Consider the following 26354-nt stretch of genomic DNA (forward strand, 5'->3'; position numbering starts at 1 on the left):
CTTGAGAGGTACAATGATCAAAGGAACACTACTCAGTCAAATCTATCCTAATCCAATTCACTGACAATTTCAATAACCCACTTATAAGACTTTTATATTTATTATTACAATAACCTTATTCTCATATTGCTGGGAGAAGTAAATACAGTTGCAATAAATTTCAATGAGTTCTTTAAGTCTTACAATTACCAATACAAGGCACAATTTAAATTCTAAACTGACATCACATTCAGAGTAAACTAGTTACAGAACTACACAAGACCCTTATCTTTAAGAAAAACACCAATAATAAAAAATTATTCAATCACATATGTACCTGTTGAATTGAGATGCATGAATATGTCTTCTCCTTGCCATGATGAAGCTACAGGCTTGTCAATGACATCATCATTAAGCAAAGTCCAGTAAAAGGCTGCAATATCAATGGAGACCTCAGCACTTTCAATAAGGCTCACCCAAGCACTATATATGCTAGGATACAGCACACTTTCATCTGAGTATGTCAGATTTTCAGGTATGCTTTCCACTAACTGAAACCTGCCAAATATAGGTCACATGATTAAGACAGGGTAACAAGTCATCCTCTGCCTTAAGTACTATTGCACATTGTGTATCATTAATCTCTGATTTTTCACTTCAAACTTATAGAAGAACCAATACTAACAAATTGTTAGCCTTGAAAGATAATCTAGAGCAATATTAGAAGTGTATGTATGTATGTATTTATGTACATATATGTATACTGTATATTAAATTTGATAATGAAACTTGAGACAAAAACACAGGCATTCCAATGGGTGCTAATTACAACCTTGACATGTATTTGTAATTACAATAAAATTTGATGTCAACATTACCTGCAATCACCACAACTGAAATCCTCACTCTGATATGTGATAGAATCTAAACGTGCCATTGCTACAATAAACAATGATAGTGTCACAATGATGGTAATGGGAACACAAGAGAAGTGCACCCAATCTCGAATCCATGAAAGGCAGCCAGCTTTAGGTCCACTTTGCATCTTTGACATACGCCTATGCAGCAAATTATTATACCTGGAAGGAGTTTTCATTGTAAAAGGATTGAACAAATCATAAACGCATCCATGCATAAAAACCTTTTTAATTCACTACTAAAAACCATGAAAGTTTTCAAAATACTATAATTCTCTGCCTATGAATAAGGATATTCAAAGTTCAAATTCATTACCAAGGAAATGAATTGAGTAATGTGTCAGGAAATAAAGAATGTGCTATTTTTGAAAATTAAGACCATCATTCCCACTCAAAAAGAATTTGGATAAAATCACTTTTATAGCATACTTCATAGAGTAATTATATCAAGTAGGCAGTTCCCAGGTTACAGCGGGAGTTCCATACCCGGCAGGGCACTGTAAGCCAAAAATCACCTTAACCCGAATCATCATAATTATAAAGGGAATAAATAGCAACAATGCTGCAAATCCAGGTTACAGCGCTGTAAAGCAGGTTAACAGTGACATGGGGCAAGTGCCTTCAGTGTGGAACAACTTAACCCAAACCTGATGTACCCAGGGGTTGGATATCTAGATGCTGCACTCCACAGAAAGCACCCAAGCCTAAATCATGTTGTAAGTCAACAACCTGGGCCTCTGTGATCAATAGTGAAGCAGTAGAGAAGTAACGGACTGACATTCCATTGGGCCTGACCAATGAGCCATGCAACATATCAAGCCTCTGATGTAACTTGCACCATTGATATCATCTATTCAATGTCTGGTTTAACCTCATGTTTGCTGGCCATTTATCTTTTTCTGATTCCCAGGAAATTAGTGCTACTGCTTCACTGAAACTATCCATCCATGCTACATTCCAGCAATTTAAAACATCATGACTTTCATTAAGTATCTAGTCAGATGTTCTTAAAACTACTACACTAAGTCAGGTTGGAAATGTACTTCGACTGTCATTCGCAAGCTTTCTCAGTACAGTCTAGTACAGTATTTTAATTCTCTATTGAAGTCACAAGCACATCTTTACAATACTTTAGTACTAAGCAGAAAATGTCTCCATGTTAGAGATGGTTGGAAATGCCTACTAATCCCACCTAGTACGTACTTTGAACTGAAAGAATACAGGTAAGATCCCATTCATGTTTGTTTGAAGTATCAATGGGTTAGACCTGTATATAATCCTGGTATGTCTTGATTTTAAGTATGATCACCACTTGGGCTGCAATGTAACTATTATCACCGGATAAGTACATATGGGTTCTAATCACGCAAGGCCCTAGCAGTTTTACTTCAAGCAAGTGGAAATATTTTAGAGAACATTTCTGTGCAGTCTTTTTCACTAACAAACATGAATAAAAATCCTTTTTAACTAAGCATTGCACAGATCCTGGTCAACTGTACTAAAAGATCTTCCTCTGTCCTTCTTAGCCCTTAGCTGTCATTTAGTAAGTAAATAAGGCTTCCAAACATGGGCACTCCCGTCTTCACATCTTGCAGTCAGTTTTTGCAGTAAGGTAGGAGTCTGCAATCAATCAGGAAGATATGTGTATGGCATTCCTAGTAAACAATACTGATCTGCATAAATGAAGGTAAAAAAACTTCACAATGTATATTATACCTTGAGCTAAGTAAATTCTTGTATATTACCTTGAGCTAAGTAAATTCTTAAAACTTTTAAAAATAAAAGATTCAGGTGCATCATTGGATCCCCAAATATTCAATTAGTTCCGTGGTCCCTGCAGTAGTTATTACAGTGGTTACCAACTTATGTCGGATTCAATAGTTAATGTTGCTTAAAAGGCTGTAACTTGATACAACATCAAGTTGCGGTGCCATAAGTGCTGATAAAGCACCGATAACAGAAAAACATTGACAAACAGCGGAAATCGACTTACAGCAGAAATCAACTCATGGTGAGGCGCTGGAACGGATCCCCTACCATAAGTCAAGGACCTATATAAGGCAGTCCCCGGGTTATGACGGTCTCGGCTTACAACGTTCCGAGGTTACAACGCTTTTCAATTATATTCATGAGACATTATTTCCAGGGTTACAACACATGTTCCAGGGTTACGACTCCTACAACACTCATCTGGCAGATGAAATAGGACACCAAAAATGCAAAATAATCAATATTTGAAGGTTTTTTGATGAAAAATGCCATAAAAATGCAGTTTACATAGTTTTCAATGCACCCAAAACATTAAAAGAAAGGTTTTCTTAGGATTTTTGACAATGTTCCGGCTTACGACGATTTTTGGCTTACGACGCGTCTCAAGAACGGAACCCCCGTCGTAACCCGGGGACTGCCTGTACTAGTAAAATACACTATAGTTTCTTCATATTGTCTGCAAAGAAAATTCCTTTTGAAAATAAGATATTTAAGTCTCCCTACCACTGAAGATGTTATAAACACAACTATCTATACAAAACAAGAGATGTGAACAGAATTGGTTAAGGAACTCAAAAAAACAAAAAACAAAAACAAAAAAAAAACTGCTATCCATAACAAGAGCAAGAAACTCTTAAAAAAAATTAAAATTCTGAAAGTTGAAGCTAGAGATGGCCTGACAACTTCAAAGGAACCCAACAAAGAAAAAATAAGTGACGATTAAGGTACATCTTTGAGGTACGTATAGTAATGAAATGAGGTGTTATCATACAAATTATCTGAACAATGAGAATATGTTAACCAGCAATATTCATAATTAGACAATGACCATAAGTGAGAAAAAGGTCCAATTCTGGGAGCGCCTCCATTGTCCTCCTAATGACCTCTCCTTGCCAAGAAAGAACTTTCTTGAAGAAGGCCTTGGTGGCAGTCTGAAAACTTTCTGTTCCGCTTTAATGGCACATAAATACACAGGCAGTCCCCAGTTATCAGCGGGGGTCCCGTTCCCGGCAGGGTGCTGAAAAGTGAAAACCACCATTAACTGAAATTCGGGAATTTATGGCGCTTATGAAGCCAAGTTTCGGTGAATGGGCGCTGATAACTGGTTAATGGCACCTCTGTTATGGCACCATAACTGGTGCCTTTAACCAAAACTTGGCCTGTTATGGTGCCATAAATTGCCGATTTTATGGCACTAGGCAAGAGCCATAAAACTGGATCCCCATTAACCGAGTCTGCCGAAAACCGGGGGACTGCCTGTACAGTGGTCTACAAAATAAATTCGGTTAGGAGGCTTCTATGAAATACATGTACAAGAGATCCTCTGATGCAGAGAAAGAGAGAGAGAGAGAGAGATGCATGGATGCCAAAAAAGGGCCAGCTTTTTTAAAGACACAAAACATGATACAGTGGAGCCCCCGTATTCGCGTTCTCCGGATTCGCGGACTCACACATTCGTGGATTTCTCTCAGGAACGTTTCTCTGCATTATTCACGGAACGTTTGCACATTCGCAGTATTTTTCTATGAGAAATATCCAAAAATTCCTGGGTTTTTTATCATATCAATTTCATCATAAAATGCACTTTTTGTGATAAAACTAATAAAAAACCAAGTATAAACATTTTTAGTGGGTTTTTCTTGAGTTTTAACTAACATAATAGGCCGTTTTTAAAGTTTTTATAGGGGATCCAAACATTCGTGGGTTCTAACTATTCCCAGGGATGTCTGGTACGCATCCCCTGCGAATACAGGGGACCACTGTAATGGGGCATGAAAGCCACATACAATGCAATCCTTGTTGATCATCACTGCACATGAACATAGTTTTCTGTACCTCAAGTTGTAAGAATCCTTTGAAAATTGGGAGAAAATAAAGTAATGCAGTGTAATTAATGGAGAGAATATTAGGAAAGAAAATATAAAGGAAAAGCATAATACACGACTCTGTCATTGAGAACATTTAGCACTCACATGGTAAGAACTGAAGGGAATCAGCTCTCTCAGGGGTCTTTAAGACTGATTCCTGATATGGAGCACACTGGACAGAAATAGATATGATGATGATGATGTGCTGTAATTGTCAATTTGTATACCACATTACATATATTCTCTGTAGATTACTAGCTAAAAGACTGTACGTATTTGATATTAGGCACCTGTGAAGTTATGCTAGAAAATATTCCCTGTATCTTCACCTAAAAGGGAAAATGATTATGATTCAAAAGCCCATAGGAAACTTGTCATCATCTATTATTCCTGAAGCTAATTTAACACACCATAAGACTTCCACTTAAATGTAAATTAGTGGTGCTAATATAACAGTAACCCTTCATGTGCTGTTTACACAGTTGCATTCAATGGATTAACTACATACTAGTCTATAGCAATGAACCACAAGTGATGAGTTTGCTTAGCATAACTAGAGCCATGGTACAATGAATAGGTGTTGTGCTGTTGTGTAGGTGGTGTAGTTTCATCTCAGCTCTAGTCTAAACACAGATGAGCTAATTGGAAATCACACTCCAATAGCAGCAGTGTGTGGCTCAGCAAATAATGCCATGATGTATTGGCTATCCATCCCTATATCATTTGTCTACTACAGGATACTTTAATAAACTGGGCTAATTGTTCTGACTCCTAAAAAACTTTTATAAAATGCTTAGGACACAAGATCTGAGCAGCATACCTTATCTGTATTCAAACAAAGCTATTGTGGCACTGTTTCATATATTATCACATCCACTAACATCATAACATCTGTGATAACAGCAATTAGTACCAGTGCTACTTCTAATCACTAGGAGTTATATCTCCAGATTACTGATCTGCAAATAACCCCAAGAGATAATGAAGTAAATACAGCAACTTCCATGGGATATGAAATGTAAAACTTAAAAATGCTCATTTTTCTTATAAAACTCTGGAAACTTTGTAACATATCAGTCTACAAAATAATTCTGCACTATTAAATCGCACCCAAAATCTACACGATGAAAACTCACCGTGAGTCCCAAAGTTCAAGCTCATATTCACCGAAGTCAAGTCTTCCACTTCCTTCCACCACTGTCTGTCAAAAAAAAAAGGAAAAATTACCAACCCATAGTAATATCATTCCCTACACTGCTTTTAACTTTTCAACAAATTACTACATAGGATATGAGAACAAAATGCAAGGATCAAATCTGAAGCTAGTACGTATGCCAATACCAATTAATTCATATTCTTTAGAAAACAAATGATTTGATGAAGATTTCCACTCACCTGTGTTGCATCAAAGCAACATGGGTAAAAATCTGAAAACTACTACTGTATATATATAATTCCAAATGACTCCTAACCAATCTTAGCAAATCAGACCAATTTAAGAATTCCTTTTTATCTCATTTTAGGTGGTTAATTATTTCAATAAAAAACAGAGCACCATGATGGTATTTGCATGCTTTTCTATTTTTCTCCTTTTCAAGGAAAGATTAAACTTCTAAGCAAGGACATAGGATGCACAACATACACAGATTAATAATGAAATGCGTAATTATAAAATTACTTCTTGAATTAAGCAGATTCACAGCATATCTTTTCACTGTCTACAAATGAGGCAAATTAACTGCATATTAATTCTATCTACATCAGGTATGCATTTTTTATATCGCTTGTCTATATTGGAATACACTGTACATATCAGCAGTGTCACTACATATTTATGACCCAATTAGAAGCATAACTGTGATAGCATTAAATAGAGTTGTAATAGTACTTTTTGAAAGGTTCTCTTCTACCTCATTAAATACAACTGTAATGATACTTTTTGAAAGGTTCTCTTCTAACCCTAGCAATTTTAACTAATGACTTGGTAACCATGATGACCAGGGTCACCAGAAGTAGATGGAAAGGTAAAAATGTAAGTCATCTGGTGCCCTAGTCTTAAGATGTATTCATATCTTTCTATAGAATATTTTCTCTGTAATCCATGATTTGAGGTCAAAATTTTTTTGATGCTCTCACTAATGATGCACTGTTTTTGTTGAATTAAGTTGTGTTTGGGTTTTCAAGTCTCTAATATCTAACCTGAAAGGATGAGCTGGATTTCATTTGTAGTACTGTATGGTATTCACAGTAGGCTTGTGCTTGTGGATAAGCCTCCACAAATGAGTCAGTTGTCACATGATGCTTGATAAAGTATTTCAGAATTATACTGTGGGAAACTTATTCCCTAGTTGATCTCCTTCCATGTTGTTGCATAAAATTATTGAAAATAGTACACTATCTACCTTCCTGGAGGTAGCACTGAGTACTGACTATGTAAATCTTCTTGTGGCTTTCTCACTAACTTTTAGGCAGCTTCCCCAGATGTTGCTAGGTATAATTTTGAAATTTATTGTTTCTTAAGGCCATCTTCATTGGATTATTTTTCTGATTTGGTTTCTGGTTCTATTATTCTTAAATAATAAACAGCTTCTTATAATCTCTGCTCTGGCATTCTCTTCTGTTGTTTTCCATTTTTTTACATATAATTTTCATGGTATGCTCTTCTTGATTACAGTTCAGATTCATGACTGCTATGTAGAAGTTTCTTTTTTCAGGATTAATGTCTATGTTGGGGAGTGTACAGGTGGTTAAGGGGCAAGTCCTGTGCACTGTAACATTTATCAAGTGCTTTTTTAAATTACTGATCAATTTAAAATATATAAAGGCTGTTTTTAACAAAAATCAAAATAGATAGACCCTTTCCAGTTCTTGGTGGATACTATTCCTATTGGTATGATGGGAAAGGACCCTTCGTGTACATATATTAAATATGGTGTCCAGTTACCTGTAGATGCATTTGCTTTTTTCATTTACACATCACTAGAAGCTTAGTAAACACAGAGGTGATACATATATTTTTCCTCTTCTGGCTTCACTTTCACACTGAGAAAGCCAAATGTAAAGACAGAATTGTCCTCAAATATAAGCTTTAGTAGGGTTAGTTCATAAGTTTTGATAGAGACCAGGATGCTGTCTACACTTTTACCATACGTATAGATATCATCTTTGCCCCTGTCCAAACTGATGAACTTATCTAATTAAAACATATCTTTAAGGGTAACTGTCCTTTACAGGTGAAGAAAACATCAACAGCAACTTGGTTTTCTCAATAACAAAGATGGAACAAGATGAGGATACATATCACATTTCCATGTGTACTAAATCTACACATAGCAATTATACCTAACTGGAAAAAGCAAATGCCCCAGGAGAATGACACAAAAACTTACACTGAATTGAGAGATAAATCCCTCCTGGCTATCAGCCTCTTTGTACCAGTAACCAACAAAAATCTTGACTTAACAACAAGAGCAAAGTGCAGACCCTGTAAGTTTCCTTACTAGGGTTCAATTCCACTGTCTTATGCAAAACTGTTTAGTTAAGAATCCAAATCTGTCCCAGCAGTAAAGCTCTGTGGGACACTGTTTAGTGCCAGTCCCTCAAGGATTAACATAAAAATATAACAGAAAAAGACTGTAAATTTCTAATTGTTTTGGTAAATAGCTCAAGACATCTCATCTGTACTGCATCAAACACACCCATTTCTATAGTCCATTCAAAAAATTTAATTATAAAACAAGATCTGTGTGTGGAGCTCTTCATAAGAACTGCCCACAACTGTTATGGAGGTGGTCTAAAACAAGGTTTTCCAGTGGTGGAAAACTAAAAATACATTGCACAAAAAGGATACCACAAGCTGGCAAAAAAAAACTCGGTTTATGTCCTTCATCAGTAACCATTAAAAAATACTTTAGTTTTAAAGAGAAAAGATGTCCCTAAATCAATTACATGGATGCATCCTAACCCTACATACCTTCATCTAACTTTTCTAAGGTGCTGGTCCTACATGACTAAGGAAACCACCATCCTGACCTGACCTATATCACAATAAAAGTGTAATACAAAAATTCATTCCAACCTTGCCTTACACCCGGGGTTCTAACTAGCAAGATACGGGTGCTGCATAGCACATTGCATATTCCTTACCTTAAGGTTTAACTAGAAGACATACCTCCATTTTTCTTGTCCCAATCCTGGTAACTGACCTCGGAGGCATTTATCACTTGAGGGAATTGCTTCCATGGATAAAGTTGCTCTAAACCTTGATTTTGCATTTAAAATTACTAAACTTAGTACATATGCCATCAGTAATTCTTGTACATAACAGAGCCATTGTTAAACTTTATTTAATTGCTTACCCCTCATATTCTCAGTAGAAAAATTTAAAAAATAACAATTCTGTCACTGGCAAATTACACTAGCATCTTAACAATTATTCACTGGTTTTCTTCCTCAACATAGGCTAGCTATCCTGCAAATGCAATGGGTTCCTACCAAACTAACCTAACCTAACCTAACTTTACTTCCGAATTGCCTGCACCCTACTTTACCAAGCTACAGGCTTCTCTTTCTGACCCTCTAAAAATGTATACGAAAAACTTTATTCCTGGTATATATAGGTGTGTATATAGCTATATGTTATATATTAGCTAGCCTATATTATATTATATAATATAATATTATAATATATATATATATAGATATATATATATATATATATACTATCTATATATATATTACCTTTGATATCGTGAGTTACGATTGGCATAGCTATTCAACATTCTCGCAACAATAAATCGTAAGTTACAGTACTTCACAAACGGTTACCTAAAACGTTTTAATACCTCGCATTCTTTGGCACATTGTCCCTTTTTATCACGAACTATTGTATACTTCATCGCTGCTTAGGACAAAGGAATGTCAAAGATGTCAGGGACCTTGGGGCCACAGATGGCTGGGTGTCGCGCAGTACTTTTTGTACGTCTTGGCCAACAGGTTGCTATTTACTAATGACGGGGCATTGCGAGCGATCAGCTGATTTTGAAAGCACGCTCGCATCAGCTGGGAGCGTTGCCTGACGTAGAATAATCGTTGCAAAGTTGCTTTTGATTCTTGGTTTAACTTAGTTGGGTACTCTAATCTGCTTTACTCCAACAGTGTTGTGGCCAACTTCGTCTGAAAGTGTCTGATAAAGATCTGAAGGACAGGAAATGTGAAACGTTTGTTTATCTGCCGGATAACAAACAAAATTGTTGCCAATGGGGAGTGTCCGGGATGTTACTCAGCTGTAATGATAGTGAGGTTTCTTTGCTGAAAGGTCAAGAACCATAATGGTCGGTTGATTAGTTTAAACCAAGTTGACTCCGGCCACTTCTTTCACCACAATTTCAATTATTCATAAAATGGAGAAATGGAATGTACTTGGAGAAGGATTCCACAAACTACTGAATCACTGACTAATTAAAATGTCAAGGGACGTTCACTCAAAGATTGAGTAAAAATGCTAATTATAGATAAAACTGTCATTCCTGTCAAAATCCCTAACATAACAACTACGATGTGTCATGAAAAGTCGAGAAAACATGATAGTATCATGCAAATAGAATATATATATATATATATATATATATATATATATATATATATATATATATATATATATGTGTGTTGTGTGTGTGTGTGTGTGTGTGTGTGTGTGTGTGTGTGCGTGTCGCTGATCCTTTCCCATGGCAGATACTAAAGAATGGGCAAATCTTGGTGAAGGTATGTTGTAGCGAAGCGTACTATATAATTATTTATTAATAAACAGGAGCTTCAAACCACAGCACAACCAGATCAACTAACTTTCCAGATTTGAGAATAAAAGTGACTAGGTTCACATTCAATTTGACCCGTATTAAACTAGTACTTAAAAAATGAATTCCTCTACAAATTGTGTATAACATCAACATTTATTAGCCTCAATGACTTGTAAAGCATCAGACGAATATTCTTCAATACTGAACAGAGAGAGAGAGAGAGAGAGAGATTGCGTGTGTGTGTGTTATGATGCTTTTATTTTTTTCGGTTCTTTACGAACACATGAAAATGAGTAGTGAAAAAATTGCATAATTAAATTCATCTATTAATTAATGCATTTCAGTACATTAACTGAATATAGGATGCCAAAGAAACACTAGTGTAAAGTTCTATCTAAAAAAAAAAAAAGGGGTACGTGAACAGTATATTTATATGTAATATGCTTTATATTTTTAGACTGGCTTTGTCTGTCTAGCTCAGAGCCTCTCACATGAAATCAGAGCTATTTACAACTTTCACACAAAACTAGCACACTACCACTTCCATCATAAAAACTTGAGTTGCTCGAAAAATAAAATCTACCCTCTACAACATACATCACTGGCACACTGCAGTTTGCATCTACCAGTTCTACCGAAAGCTTTCTTCTGTCGTGAATGCTCTTTTCATACCAACCCTTTCTGTTATTTGTCTAACTTTGTTAACCACAGACCTTCCTCTTCATATCAAGTAATACCGAGCTCGTTTAATCCTTATAGTTTGTTTGTTTGTACGGTGTTTTTACGTTGCATTGAACCAGTGGTTATTCAGCAACGGGACCAACGGCTTTACGTGACTTCCGAACCACGTCGAGAATCCTTAGGTTAGTTTCTTGGCTACTTCAACTATCCACTTATCTACTGGTACATTTCAGACATCTGCCTCTTTCCTTTACTAAACCTCTACTAGAACTTTCTCATCCCTTCACTCGTTGCTATCACTTCCTCTTACTACGCCCTATACCCATAGGGAAATCTATGAACTTATATTAGAATTTTAGCATATTTCATAATAATATTTCTTCACTTTCACTGTCTTTAACCCTAGCCCATTCTTTGTCCATTTGCTAGTTATATTACCCTAACTTCTTTCTTGTCAAACTTTACCATAACGTTTCCTATGACCAGATAATAATTAGACTTAGCTCCAACAGCCCCACTGCTCATCGTTATTCCATGTGATCAAATAGTCTAATGAACTAATTTCCTACCCATTCTCTGTTTCCCAGGTACAGCAATGAATTCATTTCTTTGAATACCTAGTATTTCAAACAATGAAGCACCTTTCTAAATAACTTTCCACAAAACTTTATATTTTCATTTGCTCTAGGTGCTCTATATTTACTATAATCTGTGTGTGTGTGTTTCTTTTTAATCTGTACATCCGCCTGTGGTATTTGCGCATGGTAACACTGCGTCCCAGGCTTTAAATAATATCCCATTTCGAATATTAACGGTGACGGTGTAATTCGCATACAGTAAATTATTAAAACACTTTTCAGTTGCAAATGTACACCATGATGTCCTTTTATTTACCTAAAACTTACACATAGCGTAACTATTTAAAGCCCGGGAAGCAGTGTTACCATGCGCGACCACCACAGGCGGATGGACAGATGGAAAAAAAAAACAGAGTATAACTAAGCTTACCTCTTTCTCTGTCATTATATGGTGCATTTAAATCACTTAGCACACCCATCCTTTCTTTTTCTCTCACTCCAGCCAGACAGAATCACTCACAAAAGTGTTCTCTCTTCCTCTCACTCTCCATCTTTTCCATTTTTTGCCTTGTATTCGCTTACTACCACATCTTATCCTGCCACACTCAATCCCACCCATGCAACCCAGATACTACAAGCACTACCTCTTTTCTAGTACTACATTTGTCAGTCACCCCAGATACAACGACTCTTAAGTACCATTCCCACATTTCATCGTCCTTCACATCTGTCTCACATCCAGATTTCTATCTTTAATCAAATCAACCATTTTCCTCTGTGCCATATTTAGCATCCCTCCCCCTTCCCATATCTTACATAACTTTTTACCTTTACCTTAGTTTATGCAAAAATAGTACAGATATGTGGCTACAAACTCTCTCCACAGCCAATTCAGGATTGTCACACCACGCATATCTTGGTGATTTTTTCTGAGTAAGATTTTTTTTTATCTAATTGAACGTTACCTTTTTATTTCACTGATCTGCTCTTGAAAAGGTTGTCATATACTTAAATACCCTGTTTTGCATTTTCGATAGCTTACAAATAAGCCTAGCTTATTACCAGAGAATATCAGTGCAAATGACCAGCACACTATTACATGTCTGAATAGGTTAAACATGATAGATCACCAGCGATTTATGGAACAAAATCTACTGAAAAAAACTACGACATTAATTACTTTTGCAGTAATTCACACATGAATAATATTTACACAATTGCTTGGGGACCAATCTGGATGAAGTGGCTATGCATCCAAAGAGTCAGTGTTGACTAGCCATGGCGGGTCACTTCGTATACAAACAAATTATTATTGTGTACTTATAAAAACCTTTCACAGTTCATTTTGTGCACATACCATTATATGTTTCGGTCGTGGATGCATCAGTCACAGACTTACAGGTTGTGGTTTCATGGTAATCTTTACTGATTGTCTCGGCCTAAGAATTATGTTATGCCAGTCAAACAATCAAATAAAGTTATTGCGTTAATAAAGCTATAATTATGGAGAGAAGCAAATATATAAATAAACGCATAATTTCGGCAAACTAACACTTGCTTCCCGATTGGTGTATAATTCTAAGTTACTGATTGCACAGTAGCCTGGGAGTTGATGTTTCCCCCCCCCCCCTTTTTTTTTTTTTAATAATATATTCATTTTGAGCGAGTTTTGGATTCTCTGCGTCGATATCTGCCAGTATGTAAGTAACACTAATCAATTCTTGTTCTATTTCGGAGGTTGTGAGGAGAGAAAACTACAACAGAAGTGATTCAGATGCTGAAACAGCGAAGAGGCGTTTAAGTTCCCGATCGTCAGTGTCACATGGGAGACGCGACAGGTCTTTGTCTTTTGCAATGTCTGCATCAGCAAGTTACAATTAGGCGCAACACTAGCACGCAAAAATGGCTGTGTGACTTACACCTGAGATTTGTAAGTTTTGCTTTTACAATTAAATTATTTTACATTAAACTACACATTTTCTTGGGCAAATATGAGACTGTGTCGTAGAGTACATGAGCGTATGGTACTAATAACCACAATAAGCTGTTTCCTTTGAAGGCATGTAAGTTAAACATCGCGTTTGCATTAATTGTGCACTCACTTTAGGAGGGAGCAAAGTTAAGCCAAAGTTTGAAAACGGCAAGAGATGCAAGAAAGCTGGACACAGTATTTTAAGGGAAAAAAAAACAAGGCAGGAATCAATACACCCAAACGGATAATATTACTACAACATTTCACCCTGACGATTTTGATTAGCCATCAATCATGCAGGTTATTACCAACATCGAGACATATACCTTTACCGGCGTGAAGAGCATATACCGAAAGTCAATGTCGGCTTATCTTAGGAGTCGAACGCGTGCACTGCACTATTGGTTCTCCACGGCTGAATTTACTGATAAGTCGTCGCTGGGCATCTTACTGCAAAGGCAAAACGTTAGGGAATGGTGTGTGAAAGCACTTGAAAACATCGAATTTTAAGTTTGGAACAGCTGATGTTAGTAATTCTCCTGTCTTATCACAAACTTGCATATATTTTCCCGCCCCAAAACATTGCCAGTCGGACCCCCTGCTTAAAAAGACGTTACCCTAATTTTCTGTCTCCATTGTAGATATTCAGCGTGTAGTACGTATGACAGACATCATTTTACTATTCCCACTGAAAAATCGTGTGTGCTGATTGCTTCGCTAATAGTATTCCTAAAGGTGTTAAACCATCTAGTTGGCCAGTGACCCGTTCCGTGTGGCAGAGGCTTCATGTGGACTGGTGTGGTCCATTAGAGGGTTTTTATTTTCTCATTATTATTGACTCCAAATCCAAGTTTCTGGATGCCATGCTTCCAAGCATTAACTTCATCTAAAACTGTACAGTTATTACGGAAAACCTTTTGTAGATTTTGTCTACCTGAAGAGCTCGCATCAGACAATGGGCCTTGCTTTATCTCAAACGATTTCAAATCGTTCATGGATTCTAATAAAATCCGTCACACACTAATTCAAATGGCCTAGCCGAACGAGATGTCCAGGTTTTCAAAAGATTGTTCACCAAATTCTCATCAGGTGATATTAGTTTAAGATTAAGTAGATTGTTGTATCATTATAGATGTACGATACATTCTCGTACTGGACGCTCACCAGCAGAATTGTTGTTTGGCAGGGCATTTAGATCTGCACTTACTTGATCACCTGAGACCTCCCCTAGCTAGGCCGGATAAGGCTAAAAACTGTGATTCTAAGTCCAAATTTCTGGTGGGTGATGCGATTTTCTTTTAAAAATTTGGCGTCGGAGCAGAGTGGCTGCCTGGTAATGTGGCTGAAGTAATCAATGCTAGAAATTTCAAGGTAAAATTAGCCAATTCTGACAATTTGATTTGCAAGAGGCATATCTCACAAATGTTTCATAGACAGATTCCTGCCCCCAGCAGATAGTACTGGTGTCATTAATGACGATAAGAATGTGCCTGTCGTAAGTCCGAGGTTACCCCCACCTGCAGTCTCTATTAATGCATTTCTATATCAGGGTTTAAACAGCATATTCCAGGAATAGTATCATGATCTTAAGATACAGATTGTCATCATGACCTGAAGATTACGTTTGAAAACTGTATTATAACTAGATTTATTTTTATATTCTTGCACCATAATTTATCCCTTTTTTTTGTTACTGAAAAGTTAATTCATTACAGAATACCACTGTCTGTCATATGCACTTCGAGTAATTACGGAGTTTGAATGAAACTGAGAAGTTGAATACCAAATTGACTTGAAAACTAGAAAACCTAATGTATTTATCCTCTATAATTCTAACCTTTTTCTCGCTGACAATACTTCCTTTGCCATTCCATAACAGTTATATTATGAAATTTTGGGAACATAATCTACATAGCTTACGGGGTTAAGGATTCAATTTAACGAGGTTCTCTTTAAGTATAAGTATATCTTAGTTTTACCAAACCACTGAGCTGATGCTGATTAACAGCTCTCCTAGGGCTGGCCCGAAGGATTAGATATTTTGACGTGGCTAGGAACCAATTGGTCACCTAGCAACGGGACCTACAGCTTATTGTGGGATCCGAACCACACTATAACGGGAAATGAATTTCTATCACCAGAAATAAATTCCTCTGATTCCACGTTGGCCGAGCCGGGATTCGAACTTCGGACCACCGGATTGGCAGCCGAGCGCGAAAACCATTCGTCCAGCGAGGAACTAGGGTTTCTCTTTATGAATGATATAAATTTTACATTATTATTTGAAACAAGAAGATCAAGCTGTCCCTTCTTTTCATGTTACTGTGAAGGTCAAGGGGATGAGCAATTTAATGACCGTGTCTAGCACAGAGCGGAAAAAAACTCAACGGGCGGAAAAAAGTGGCATATACCCATGAAAAGTGTGACGGAACGCCTTTCGAACGACAGAAGGGAAAGAGGGGGGGGTGCCCGTTGGAGGCGGAAGATTATAGAAATCATGAAGAACCAGCGGTTTGTTGCCAGCGCTAAGTTCTATGTTACAGTTATTACAGTCTCGGTTTGGATAAGTTTTCAGACTGCGATCATATAACAACTCTGTCTATTTGCTTGGCTCTTATTGAGAACAACAATGAACGCAGTCTGAGAGTAAAATATCTGCTTATTTATTATACGTGAAAGATGTGAAATAATTAATTCGATATTGTTGTTGAATAGAAAATAAATGTAGTCTCATAATATATACGTCTCTATGTCAATATCAATTACTTGCAGTGATATTATGCTTTAAACAGGTATGTGATAAAAATGACAATTTCTAGATAACAAATGGAAGTTTCTTAATAAGGGAATAACTCCACAACATAGTTATCAGTATAAACTATAGAAGGAAGTACCATTTACTAAGCAGCATTGTCCATAATCATAAAATTATTGTTTTAAAGGTAAAATTTAGAGATTTTGCAAGGAATCCTAACACGGGGGCTGTCAGAGCTAAAATATTCGGAACTCTTCGCTAGTTTAAGTAGAGTAATGTCTTGAATTTCCGTCTCTCTCTCTCTCTCTCTCTCTCTCTCTCTACGCACGCAATGAACTTATAACTTTAATGCAGTTAATCTCTCGTTCTGAGAAGACCGCTTCTGTGAGAGGAATGTTCGAACACAGCAGTTCTGTCAAAAGTTTCCACTTCGAAGATGAACGTGTGTTGTTTAAACGTTTAGATAATAAGTATAACAATTTAATTGTCTCTAACCTTGTATAAATTTAGAATAATAAAGAAAATATGTGTAATGATTCAACAAGCTATCAAATCTGGGTGTCCAAAATACCTGAATCACGTGCTGCGTTCAATACAAACAACGGATGGAGTCAACGCAAGAATAGGTACAGATGAACTCAAGTTATTCGAGCCAAGATGTTTGTTTGTTTGTATGGTGTTTTTACGGTGCATGGAACCAGTGGTTATTCAGCAACGGGACCAACGGCTTTAAGTGACTTCCGAACCACGTCGAGAGTGAACTTCTATCACAAGAAATAAACATCTCTCACACCTCAATAGAATGCCCGAGAATCGAGCTAGCGGCCACTGATGTGGCAGGCCAACACCATACCGACCACGCCACTGAGGCTCGCGCCAAGAAGCAATTCAAATGTATTATGCTTTAGATCCTTTAAATTCAGCTCGATATCAGCTTGACTTAAAATATCAAGTCGTTTAAGAAAGAATTAAAGTCTACTTTTTTTCTCTGAGTGCTATCACAGTGTAGCCTCGAATACTAATATGGAGTGGGCTGTAAAAATAGAGGAAAAATTATCAGAATGTGTCTGCATTAGGCCCGTAGCCAGAGTTTTTTAAGGGGGGGGCCTCTCGTTTCTCCCTAAACTGGACCTTTTCTTCGTTAAATGTCATTGCATATATAGGTATATACAGGATGAAATACTTGAAAAGGTTATTTTAGTTATATTAAGAAAAAAAAAATGGGTATGCGGTCTATGCCCTTCTACCTGATTAGATGTTATTCAAAGTATTGAATTTAGTGAACAGAATTTGACTTATAATGTTGAAAGTTTGCACTGAAATACAAGAATATTTCTTCAGTTTTATTGATTGATTCATTCATTATGTTAACAATTACCTGCATATTACTTTATTTGTTGTTATGTTATATACTTTTACTTAACAAAAAACAATAATTATTTATTGCTTTGTAAGTACAGTTCAATGCAAAGGATAGTCACAGAAAATATGGACTTCTCGTAGAATGTCTTCTGTTGAGAGGGACCGTACAGAAAAAAAGTAAACAGTAAATCTATAAGTTTATTTACATTCCCCTAAATAACTAAGTTCCTGGGTCTTTCACAATGTCACACTAAAATGAAGCTTAAGAAATGTATGTTATCAAAATAAGAAGTGATACTGGGAAAAGTCATATCCCCCAGCTAATATTTCCTTCTTTGAGACCTTTGCTCCTTTTCCCCTTTAATTTCGGTCACTGCAACTTGTCATAAAGCTAGATACCGTGCCACGTTCTCCCTACATTTAAGGGTCGGTTGCCTGATGCGCCTACTCCACTGCCTGCCTTCCGTCAAAGGCCTCATCCTCCACCAAACCTCTTCTCTCCATATCTTCCTTCACTTCATCTCGCCATCTAATTCTCTGTCGCCCTCTCGATCTTCTTCCTCTAACAGATTCCTCCCAAGAACCTCTTCACTCCCTCCTCGTCACCATCCTCAACACATACCCATACCATCTCAATCGCGACTCTCTTATTACCACCTTTGAAAATTTTACTAAGTCTGCTCTTCTTCTCATTTCATCATTTGCCAATCTCTCAAGTAGCGACGCTTATCCTTGTCAAACAAAGGGTTATCAGCTTTCTGTGGTTTATTATTTCATTATTTTCTTTGGTGTCTCTTTTTACACGTACGTGCTTGTTTTTTATGGATATTGCAGTAATAATAACAGGACCATGAGATGAAATAAGAAAACGGATCAGACGAAATGTAAAAAAGGATAGAGGTTTTCTTCGCGGTGAGAAGAAAAACAACAAACCCCCTGTAGATACTGCAAGCAGTGTGCCAGATCTACCGAAATTTCATGAGATCTACTGAAATTTTGATAGATCTCATGAAATCCCGAATCACTGCTGTAATCTACTGAATTTTGAAAGGATCTCCAGAAAATCTACAGAAATTATGCTTCCCAGCAATTAAAAATCCGTAAACGAGTGAATAGTGACATTTCCAAGAAAACTTCTTAACAGAATACAACAACTGATACCTCTAATGATGATGATGATGATGATGATGATGATGAGGCTGATAATCAATATGTGATTCATTTGTAGTTAAGTTTTGCGTGAGCAAAATTATGATAAATAGTTCAAGAAGTTATATCCGAATAATATTGGAATTGGAAGTTTTATTTAGAGAAAAAGATTATATTTTTTTTCACCAACCATTGAAGTAGTATTTTGTATATATATATATATATATATATATATATATATATATATATATATATATATATATATATATGTAATATATATCTATATATGTCTGTCTGTCTACTGAATTTTTACCTACATCTACTGAATTTTTTATTGAATTTCTCCTGAAATTTTTTCTGCACCATCTGGCAACACTAACTGCAAAACACACTGTTAGCTACTTATGAATATGCTCCCCATTTTCCGGGTAAGTACATAAATATTAACAATCCTTATCTCCTGCTTCGCTTCATAAAGTCACTCTCAGAAGACAAGTCAACTACAGTCAGTGAGTGGTTGACGGTGACGGTAAATGTCTATAGCCGATATTACCGCAACCTACGGTGGATGCTGGGCAGCGTTAACATCAATATCAACTTCAATAATGTCGTCTGTATATATTTACCGTAAGAAAAAAAGCTATACGTCTAACAAATAAAGGATCACAGTCATTTGTTTCATTTATGACGCCAAAGGTTGACGTTCCTGTCAAGTAAATCAATAATTTTCAGGAATTCAATTCGTTAGTAACTATTCTCGCTCATTCAAATAAGCCTTTAAAATTTGGACTTCTTCAATGTTGATTTAATATGAACCTCGGTCTTACCGTTAGTTCAATCGAAGAAGACTATAGAGATGAAATTTCCACTCTAATTCCACAGAAGAACCTCATATCAGAACGTTTATCTTTTCCTTACATTTTCCTTTTCGAAATATGCCTTCATATAAAAGGCATCGTTATTATTCAGAATGAGCGCACAATCCAAAGGATTCCCTGAGGCCAGTTTATTTACTATAAAACATTGTATTGAATTGTTTCCGCAAAATGTTTTAAAATAAAATACATGCAGATGAATTTAAAAATAATTAACACCCCAATATATATATATATATATATATATATATATATATATATATATATATAATATAAACGGAGGAAAACTTTCATTACCATAAGAGTACTCTCGAGCAAAGCAACGTGCGTCTATGATTGTGGAAGGTCATGACAATGCCCAAGATATAACTTTGGAGAGAAATCTGCTCTTCAGCGTAAGACAGTTAAATGTGGTAGTCTACCTGGATAAGCCAACCACAACAAATAGCACCAAAGGCACTCGACCAATTACATAAAATAACCACGTCCTCGTTATCGAAATAAATATTTTTGATACATACCTTTAGCTTATAATGGAGAATGTCCTTCTCGTCTTCTGCAATAATCTTGACTTGTTTGGAACGCGAGATAAACCCCTTTTCTTGCCCAAAACCCAAAGAAAACATGGGCATTCTGTCACCCGGTAAATCCCGAAGGCGTTACATGATGGAGGGTCTCAAGGGACTTGGGTTATTCTCTTTCCTTTCATTTTCATTCACACTTGTTTGATTGCATACCCCGAAAAGCCGAAACATCACTAAAGTGATACAAAAGTCCTCGTCTCAAGGCGACGGACCGAACTTTATGACGTGCGACGAAAATCACCATTCAAACAAAGTATTACATAATACTTCTTATGGAAAATTGATTCTCGTAAGTTTAACTATATCGTATTTATGGGGTTCGTTCTCTGTTAAAAATTTCTGTAAGGTTGATTGCTTGAATACTTTAACGTGAATTGTTTTGCCGTTCAGAAGCGACTATTGCCGGTAATCTCGCAAGCTGCCATCATATTTAAGACTAATTTAATAATTTGGGGGAACTTTTCCGTGGCATTAAACGCACAATTCAACTTCGCAAAGTGTCAGTTCATCATTTATAGGAACTCGCCAACGCAAATTTAAATATTTAATAATCTAACATCTTAAAAGTTCCAAGGTACTTACTGAGGAGCGACACTGAAACAAATTAGTAAAATAAATAGTAGAAAAGAGCGTTTTGATTCCTGGCAATACCCTATGGCGGTTACAGTCTCGAGGTAGACCGTATAGGCAGCTACGGTAGTCGACGTTCGGCCGGTAGGCTTCCCGAAACCCGTCTGCAGGAAGCATGGCCAATGAAGGAAGGAGTGAAAATGAGCCCTCCGCTATCTAACAGGCAATCGATACTGGCCTCCTCGTGGCATCGTTAGTCTTCTCTTCAATGGCTTTCTATACAAACCCTCCTTCCTCGTCACTCTTTTTAAATATTCGACTCTAGCTTGACAGGCAGCGACCTGTTCGTACAATGCTTTCGTTGCCTTTTCTTCTGTATTGATTTGCATTGATAGGGCAAATTGACGTTTTATTTTTATTTTTTTCTATTTTTCCTGATGAAATGAATTTTTGTGCTTGAAAAATTGTCGTCACAGAATATTTGTTTACGCTTTCTGTAAAAACGTCTGAACTTTATAGTTATATATTGATGAGCGCAATGAAAATTCTGTCTGTCTATCTATTGATGTCTCGGGCATTTTTAGGTTAGAAGCCTGTAGTAGAACACCGAACTCGGTCTACCATTAGCTAAAGCTCCCGGCCGATGCACTATATCTCTTCCTCCACCCAAAAAGTAAACAAGACAGGCCCCCACCCCCAACCAAACTGATGGCATCCCCTGAGACTACCTGAAGGGCATTAAATAAAGTCTGTTTGCTTTCGCTGCCCGGTTTGTGTAAACTTATAAAGAGCGAGGTGGGGGCCAAGCAGTGTTACCTTAAGGGCGGGGCCGTAACCACAAAGAGGTACGTATTTTTTCGGGAGTTTTAAAACTTGGGCAATAATAAACCAAAGACTCTTCGTCTAAGTAAGTTTCTTCTGGCTTCGAAAAGGTAACAAAACATTCACTCATTTTTAACCTAATTATTTGCCTGAGTATCGTTCTTTAGAAATATCTAGTACTATTGACCACCTTAAGAAAAACCAGTTTTCAATTAGAATAGCGTGGAAAATTTTCATATTTACTTCCACGCAACACGACGACACAGAAATCCTTCTACGCTTGCTTCATAATATAGTAGTCATAAAGAGAAGCAAGTTCTCTCTCTCTCTCTCTCTCTCTCTCTCTCTCTCTCTCTCTCTCTCTCTCTCTCTTAGGAAATCGTCATCGTTAAAAATATGCATATACTTATACGAATTGACGTGCAGCTCGATGCTCCAAACGATAGACAACCCTAGCTATGAAACGACTGAAAAACAGTGAGGAAAGAGACAAACAAAGAGATGGAGACTGGAGTCAATATAAGTACTGACGACCATCCGTTGTCATCGCCTGCAGACTTCGGGGGTAATTCGGCCTCCTTAAATTAATCACAGTCTTCCGACCTTAGACCCACCCCATTTACTCTCTGCCTCTCGATGGCAACAATATCATACATGAAAAAAAGCAAATTTAAAAAAGAATTCTCTAAATACTCTCCTACTCTGATGAGAAAACGCTAAAAGGTAATTATGAAATATATAAGAAGCAACTTCTTTTGAAAACGTACAAGGCACTAGGGCCCGCCAGAGAAGGAATCATCCTTGTGGAGGACTGTAGTACTACATAAAACCAAACGAAGTGAACAAGTTGAATTAAGGTTCTTATGTATGCATATCTGTATAGTTTTACAACGTGGAGGTTATACGTATACGGATGTATTGATTGTATGAATACCATCATGCAAGAAATAATTATAATGGAGGGAAAGACGAGGAAAAACAGCGAAGATAAAATTACCCCCGTGAATATGGAGATATATAAAGAAACACCTAACGATCGGCTACGTGGGCCATCAGACCAACAATATGGCCGCTAACAAGCCCTAGTGGGAGTGGTGAGTGTGTGCCACCTGAATATGATTAACCTCAAAGAAGATTATGGCAGCAATAATAAAGGCTTTCAATGTATTGCTGTCCCGTTTAAGTTTATTCACAGCCCTCTTTGAATGAAATTATCATCCTTTGATGTCGGCACAAAGTATTTTTAACAGGCCTAGTTTCCGTTCATAAATATGTGCCGTGTTCTTGGCCTCTATGATATGACACAAGAGTTCACTTGTGTACTAGATCATCTGTAACTCAGCGTGGATATGATATTACTTTCTGATTACTAAACAGAGCAAAGTAGTCACTGTGTTCTCTCTCCTCTGTGACAGAACTCAGATTAGATCAAGACTTGGTTCTAATCAGATGTCAGACATAATTTTTCTTATAGTACTAGATCCCGTCTTGGGGGTAGAGATCTTCAGCTACGTCGACCCCTTGTATGCAGAGGATATTAACCAAACCTGAGTGTCCCCCGTGGCTTTCATTCTTGCCTCTAAATAATAGCCATGAACGGGAACTAAGATGTGAAATGTCCAATTCCTTATTCGGTGTTTGTTTGGCGTTAAGTGTGCGTTTCTGCACGATGTGTCTTATCTCAGTATCTTGAAATATGACAGAACTCTTTAACTGTTGATCATTAGATGACTAGACGATGTGATGTTGCGTGTAAACTCAGTATACATAGGAATTCTATATCTTCGGTACAGTGAAAATAAATTAATACTGGGAAAATAGTCCAGTTGAAGAAAATTACTATTGAGAGAATTAGTCCAGTTAAAAAACATTTCTGTCGAGAGAATTAGTCCAGTTTAAACCAGTGTATTGGTTGTCACATTAGTAGAAGTTTCCTCTACTGAATACTGGAATGACGAGGTTATCCTTAGAAAGTGACTTATCCGGTTTTAAATAAACAAATTTTATAATGATTATTTCAGCTCTCCGTCAATGTGTTATCAAAATGATCGTCTTTCTTCTTTTCAGGTTGGACTTATTGTTCCTGTCATAACTAATATTTGATCCACTGAGCTGAAAGAGACACGGTATCAAACCTCTGAATATTCATTGCAATGTATACGTATCATTCCCATGATTGCCCAGTTCTCGCATTTCTCTGAGCTGTTTTCCACGATTTTTATAATCTTTCGCTCCTCCATTATTTCGACTCTTGCTATTCTAATTGTCATTCATTCATTAAGTCCTTGGCAGTAAGGACGGTAGGTTATTGGTTGTCCTGTTATCCTCTGAATAAGTAGAAAATGTATTCAATATGAATAAACACTGAACATCAATAAATATCTCGAGTACAAGTTTGCAAATTAGTATGCAAAAATTTTGTCTATAATTTATTTTCACAGTTTTTTTTAGGTTCTATACGCATGACATGACATTTTATTCGCACATCACACACACATTGTTTTTTAATCCTCTAACAAGGAATAATAGGCAGCTATTGTTACGCATTTTAACTGCACACAGGAGTCATCCTTTATTCATAAGTGAAGAGACGATTTAACAATGACTATTATTTATTTTTTCCCTCGTGCCACCCATATACGAGGAAACTCTGACCAGACAAGCGCACAAATACAACATTATATATATATATATATATATATATATATATATATATATATATATATATGTGTGTGTGTGTGTGTGTTCATGTATGTATGATATACGTTCATGTTTACACACAATTATCTTTTTTACGTACCATACACAAACAACTTTACCAAAAGTGGTGCGTGATCTTCACAAATGCCATAATTGCACTGACTGCATTATGCACTTAGCCAAATAAAGAATAAGAGCGAATTACTAACCTGCAATAAATTTAAATATCCACAGCAGTCATTTACAATTAGATTTTCAGGCTGTAAAAATATATATTTTTTTCAGGTATCCGTTAGTATTTCACGAGCAAGGAAACTCGTACTTAAGGTTTTGGTTTCATGCATTAATATACACCTCACATTTTATTTCATATTTATAATGAATCTTATTTTACATTATCTATCGATTGTTCTACCCAATGCTACAGTACATAAAAGATTACAAAGAATGAAATTATCAGATTGTACTTTGGTGAGTGTCATTGGCTTTTCACCCTTACCTCCTCAAACCCCAAGTCCATGATAAAAAAGATCGTTCGAGACGTAGACTTGGTTCCATGGAATTTCGAGTCACTTTCACTGTGGAATTTCCTCGACTATTAAATAATAATGCTGTATAGAGATCATTGCAACAGTATAAGAACCCCGCAGTTCACAATGTCGTAGATATGATACTAATGTGGCCGTACATAGGGAGGCACCTACTGTAACTTGGCGCCTCTTTGTATGCAATTTGGCAGCCACTCCCAAGGCGGTTGTGTATCATACTCTCCTTGTTCGTCTCAGGCACCGTGCCTCCTTAAGCATTTTTTTCCCTTAAACAAACATTTCGGTAAACCTGTTTATTTTCCTTCGCTATTAAGAAAGTTCCTCCATAGTTTTAGCATTTCAGAAACCAAGAAGCTTTTTAACTTTACTGAAGCCATATAAAAGCTTCGTTTGACAGGCACCAAGTATGAATGCATAGTTCAATGCCAATAGCTGCAACTATACTTAGAAAACTCTCAAGAGGACAGAGTATGTTTCATCTTCTTCTTTTTTTCTACTGGGGAGATCTGCTGGTTCTCAAGTCGGTTGGGACAGCCAGAACGAAGTGTTCAATTGAGCAAGACACCAGGCAAGACAATGAACTGCTGTAAAGACAAAAGAATGAAGCAGAACCACATAATTAATTTAGTACTACACAGGAGATGGATACCCTAAGAGGATGATACAGGAGATGTCATGAAGTGCTGTCATGATCAATATAATCAAGATCTTCAGAAGAGTGATGGTTGTTTTCACGCTGCGCCGGCTTTATAAAGGTTCTAGATTGTCATTCCTAACAGTCTTCTGCTGTATATGTGAGAGATAGAGAGAGAAAAAAAGCAGGAACTATTTGCTCATACCCCAGTCTGCCCCACCACGGGTCTCCTCCCGGCCCCCTTCCTGCCCGCGACAAAAAAGGAAAATAAAAAGTTAACTCTGTTAGTTTACAGCGTTCGTCTTGTCTAACGTCGGTCGAAAAATAACAAATTATATTGTTTCTTCACTTTTAGCAATCTGTTAATCTTGGATTTTAATTATTTAAGTCTCATATACTATCCGTCTGTATTTTTTTCTTGCCGTTCATTTGTTTTCTTTGAGTGAATTGTTTATCATAAGAAAAACATGAGCAGTTTACATGCCAAAGATTTTAAGTTACTGCACAGACCAAGGTCCAATTTCCATAGACCTTGGCACTGTGTCAGTGAACTGTCATTATAGGAGGCTCGGG

The 26354-nt window shown here is 36.8% G+C and overlaps 1 protein-coding gene across 5 annotated transcripts in view; it reads right to left on the reverse strand.

The window, feature by feature from the left end:
- LOC135203166 (5'-3' exonuclease PLD3-like) overlaps positions 1-25268 on the reverse strand; it is a 70291-nt gene extending 45023 nt beyond the window's left edge. For 3 of the 5 annotated variants that reach the window (XR_010311876.1, XR_010311875.1, XM_064232852.1), the window contains exons 1-4: positions 9598-10005; positions 5890-5954; positions 858-1058; positions 317-537 (exon numbers count right to left, since the gene is read on the reverse strand). Coding sequence is in view for 3 of the 5 variants with exons in the window: in XM_064232852.1 (XP_064088922.1) it covers positions 317-537; positions 858-1058; positions 5890-5954; positions 9598-9651 (541 nt within the window). In the remaining 2 variants the exon portion in view is untranslated. Of the gene's footprint in view, positions 1-316; positions 538-857; positions 1059-5889; positions 5955-9597; positions 10006-14108; positions 14233-25098 lie in introns of those variants that run through there. The other 2 variants (XM_064232853.1, XM_064232856.1) reach the window with 2 other exon arrangements.
- Between the last annotated feature and the right edge of the window lie 1086 nt (positions 25269-26354).

Source organism: Macrobrachium nipponense, chromosome 33 (assembly GCF_015104395.2).
Source record: "Macrobrachium nipponense isolate FS-2020 chromosome 33, ASM1510439v2, whole genome shotgun sequence".
NCBI lineage: Eukaryota > Metazoa > Arthropoda > Malacostraca > Decapoda > Palaemonidae > Macrobrachium > Macrobrachium nipponense.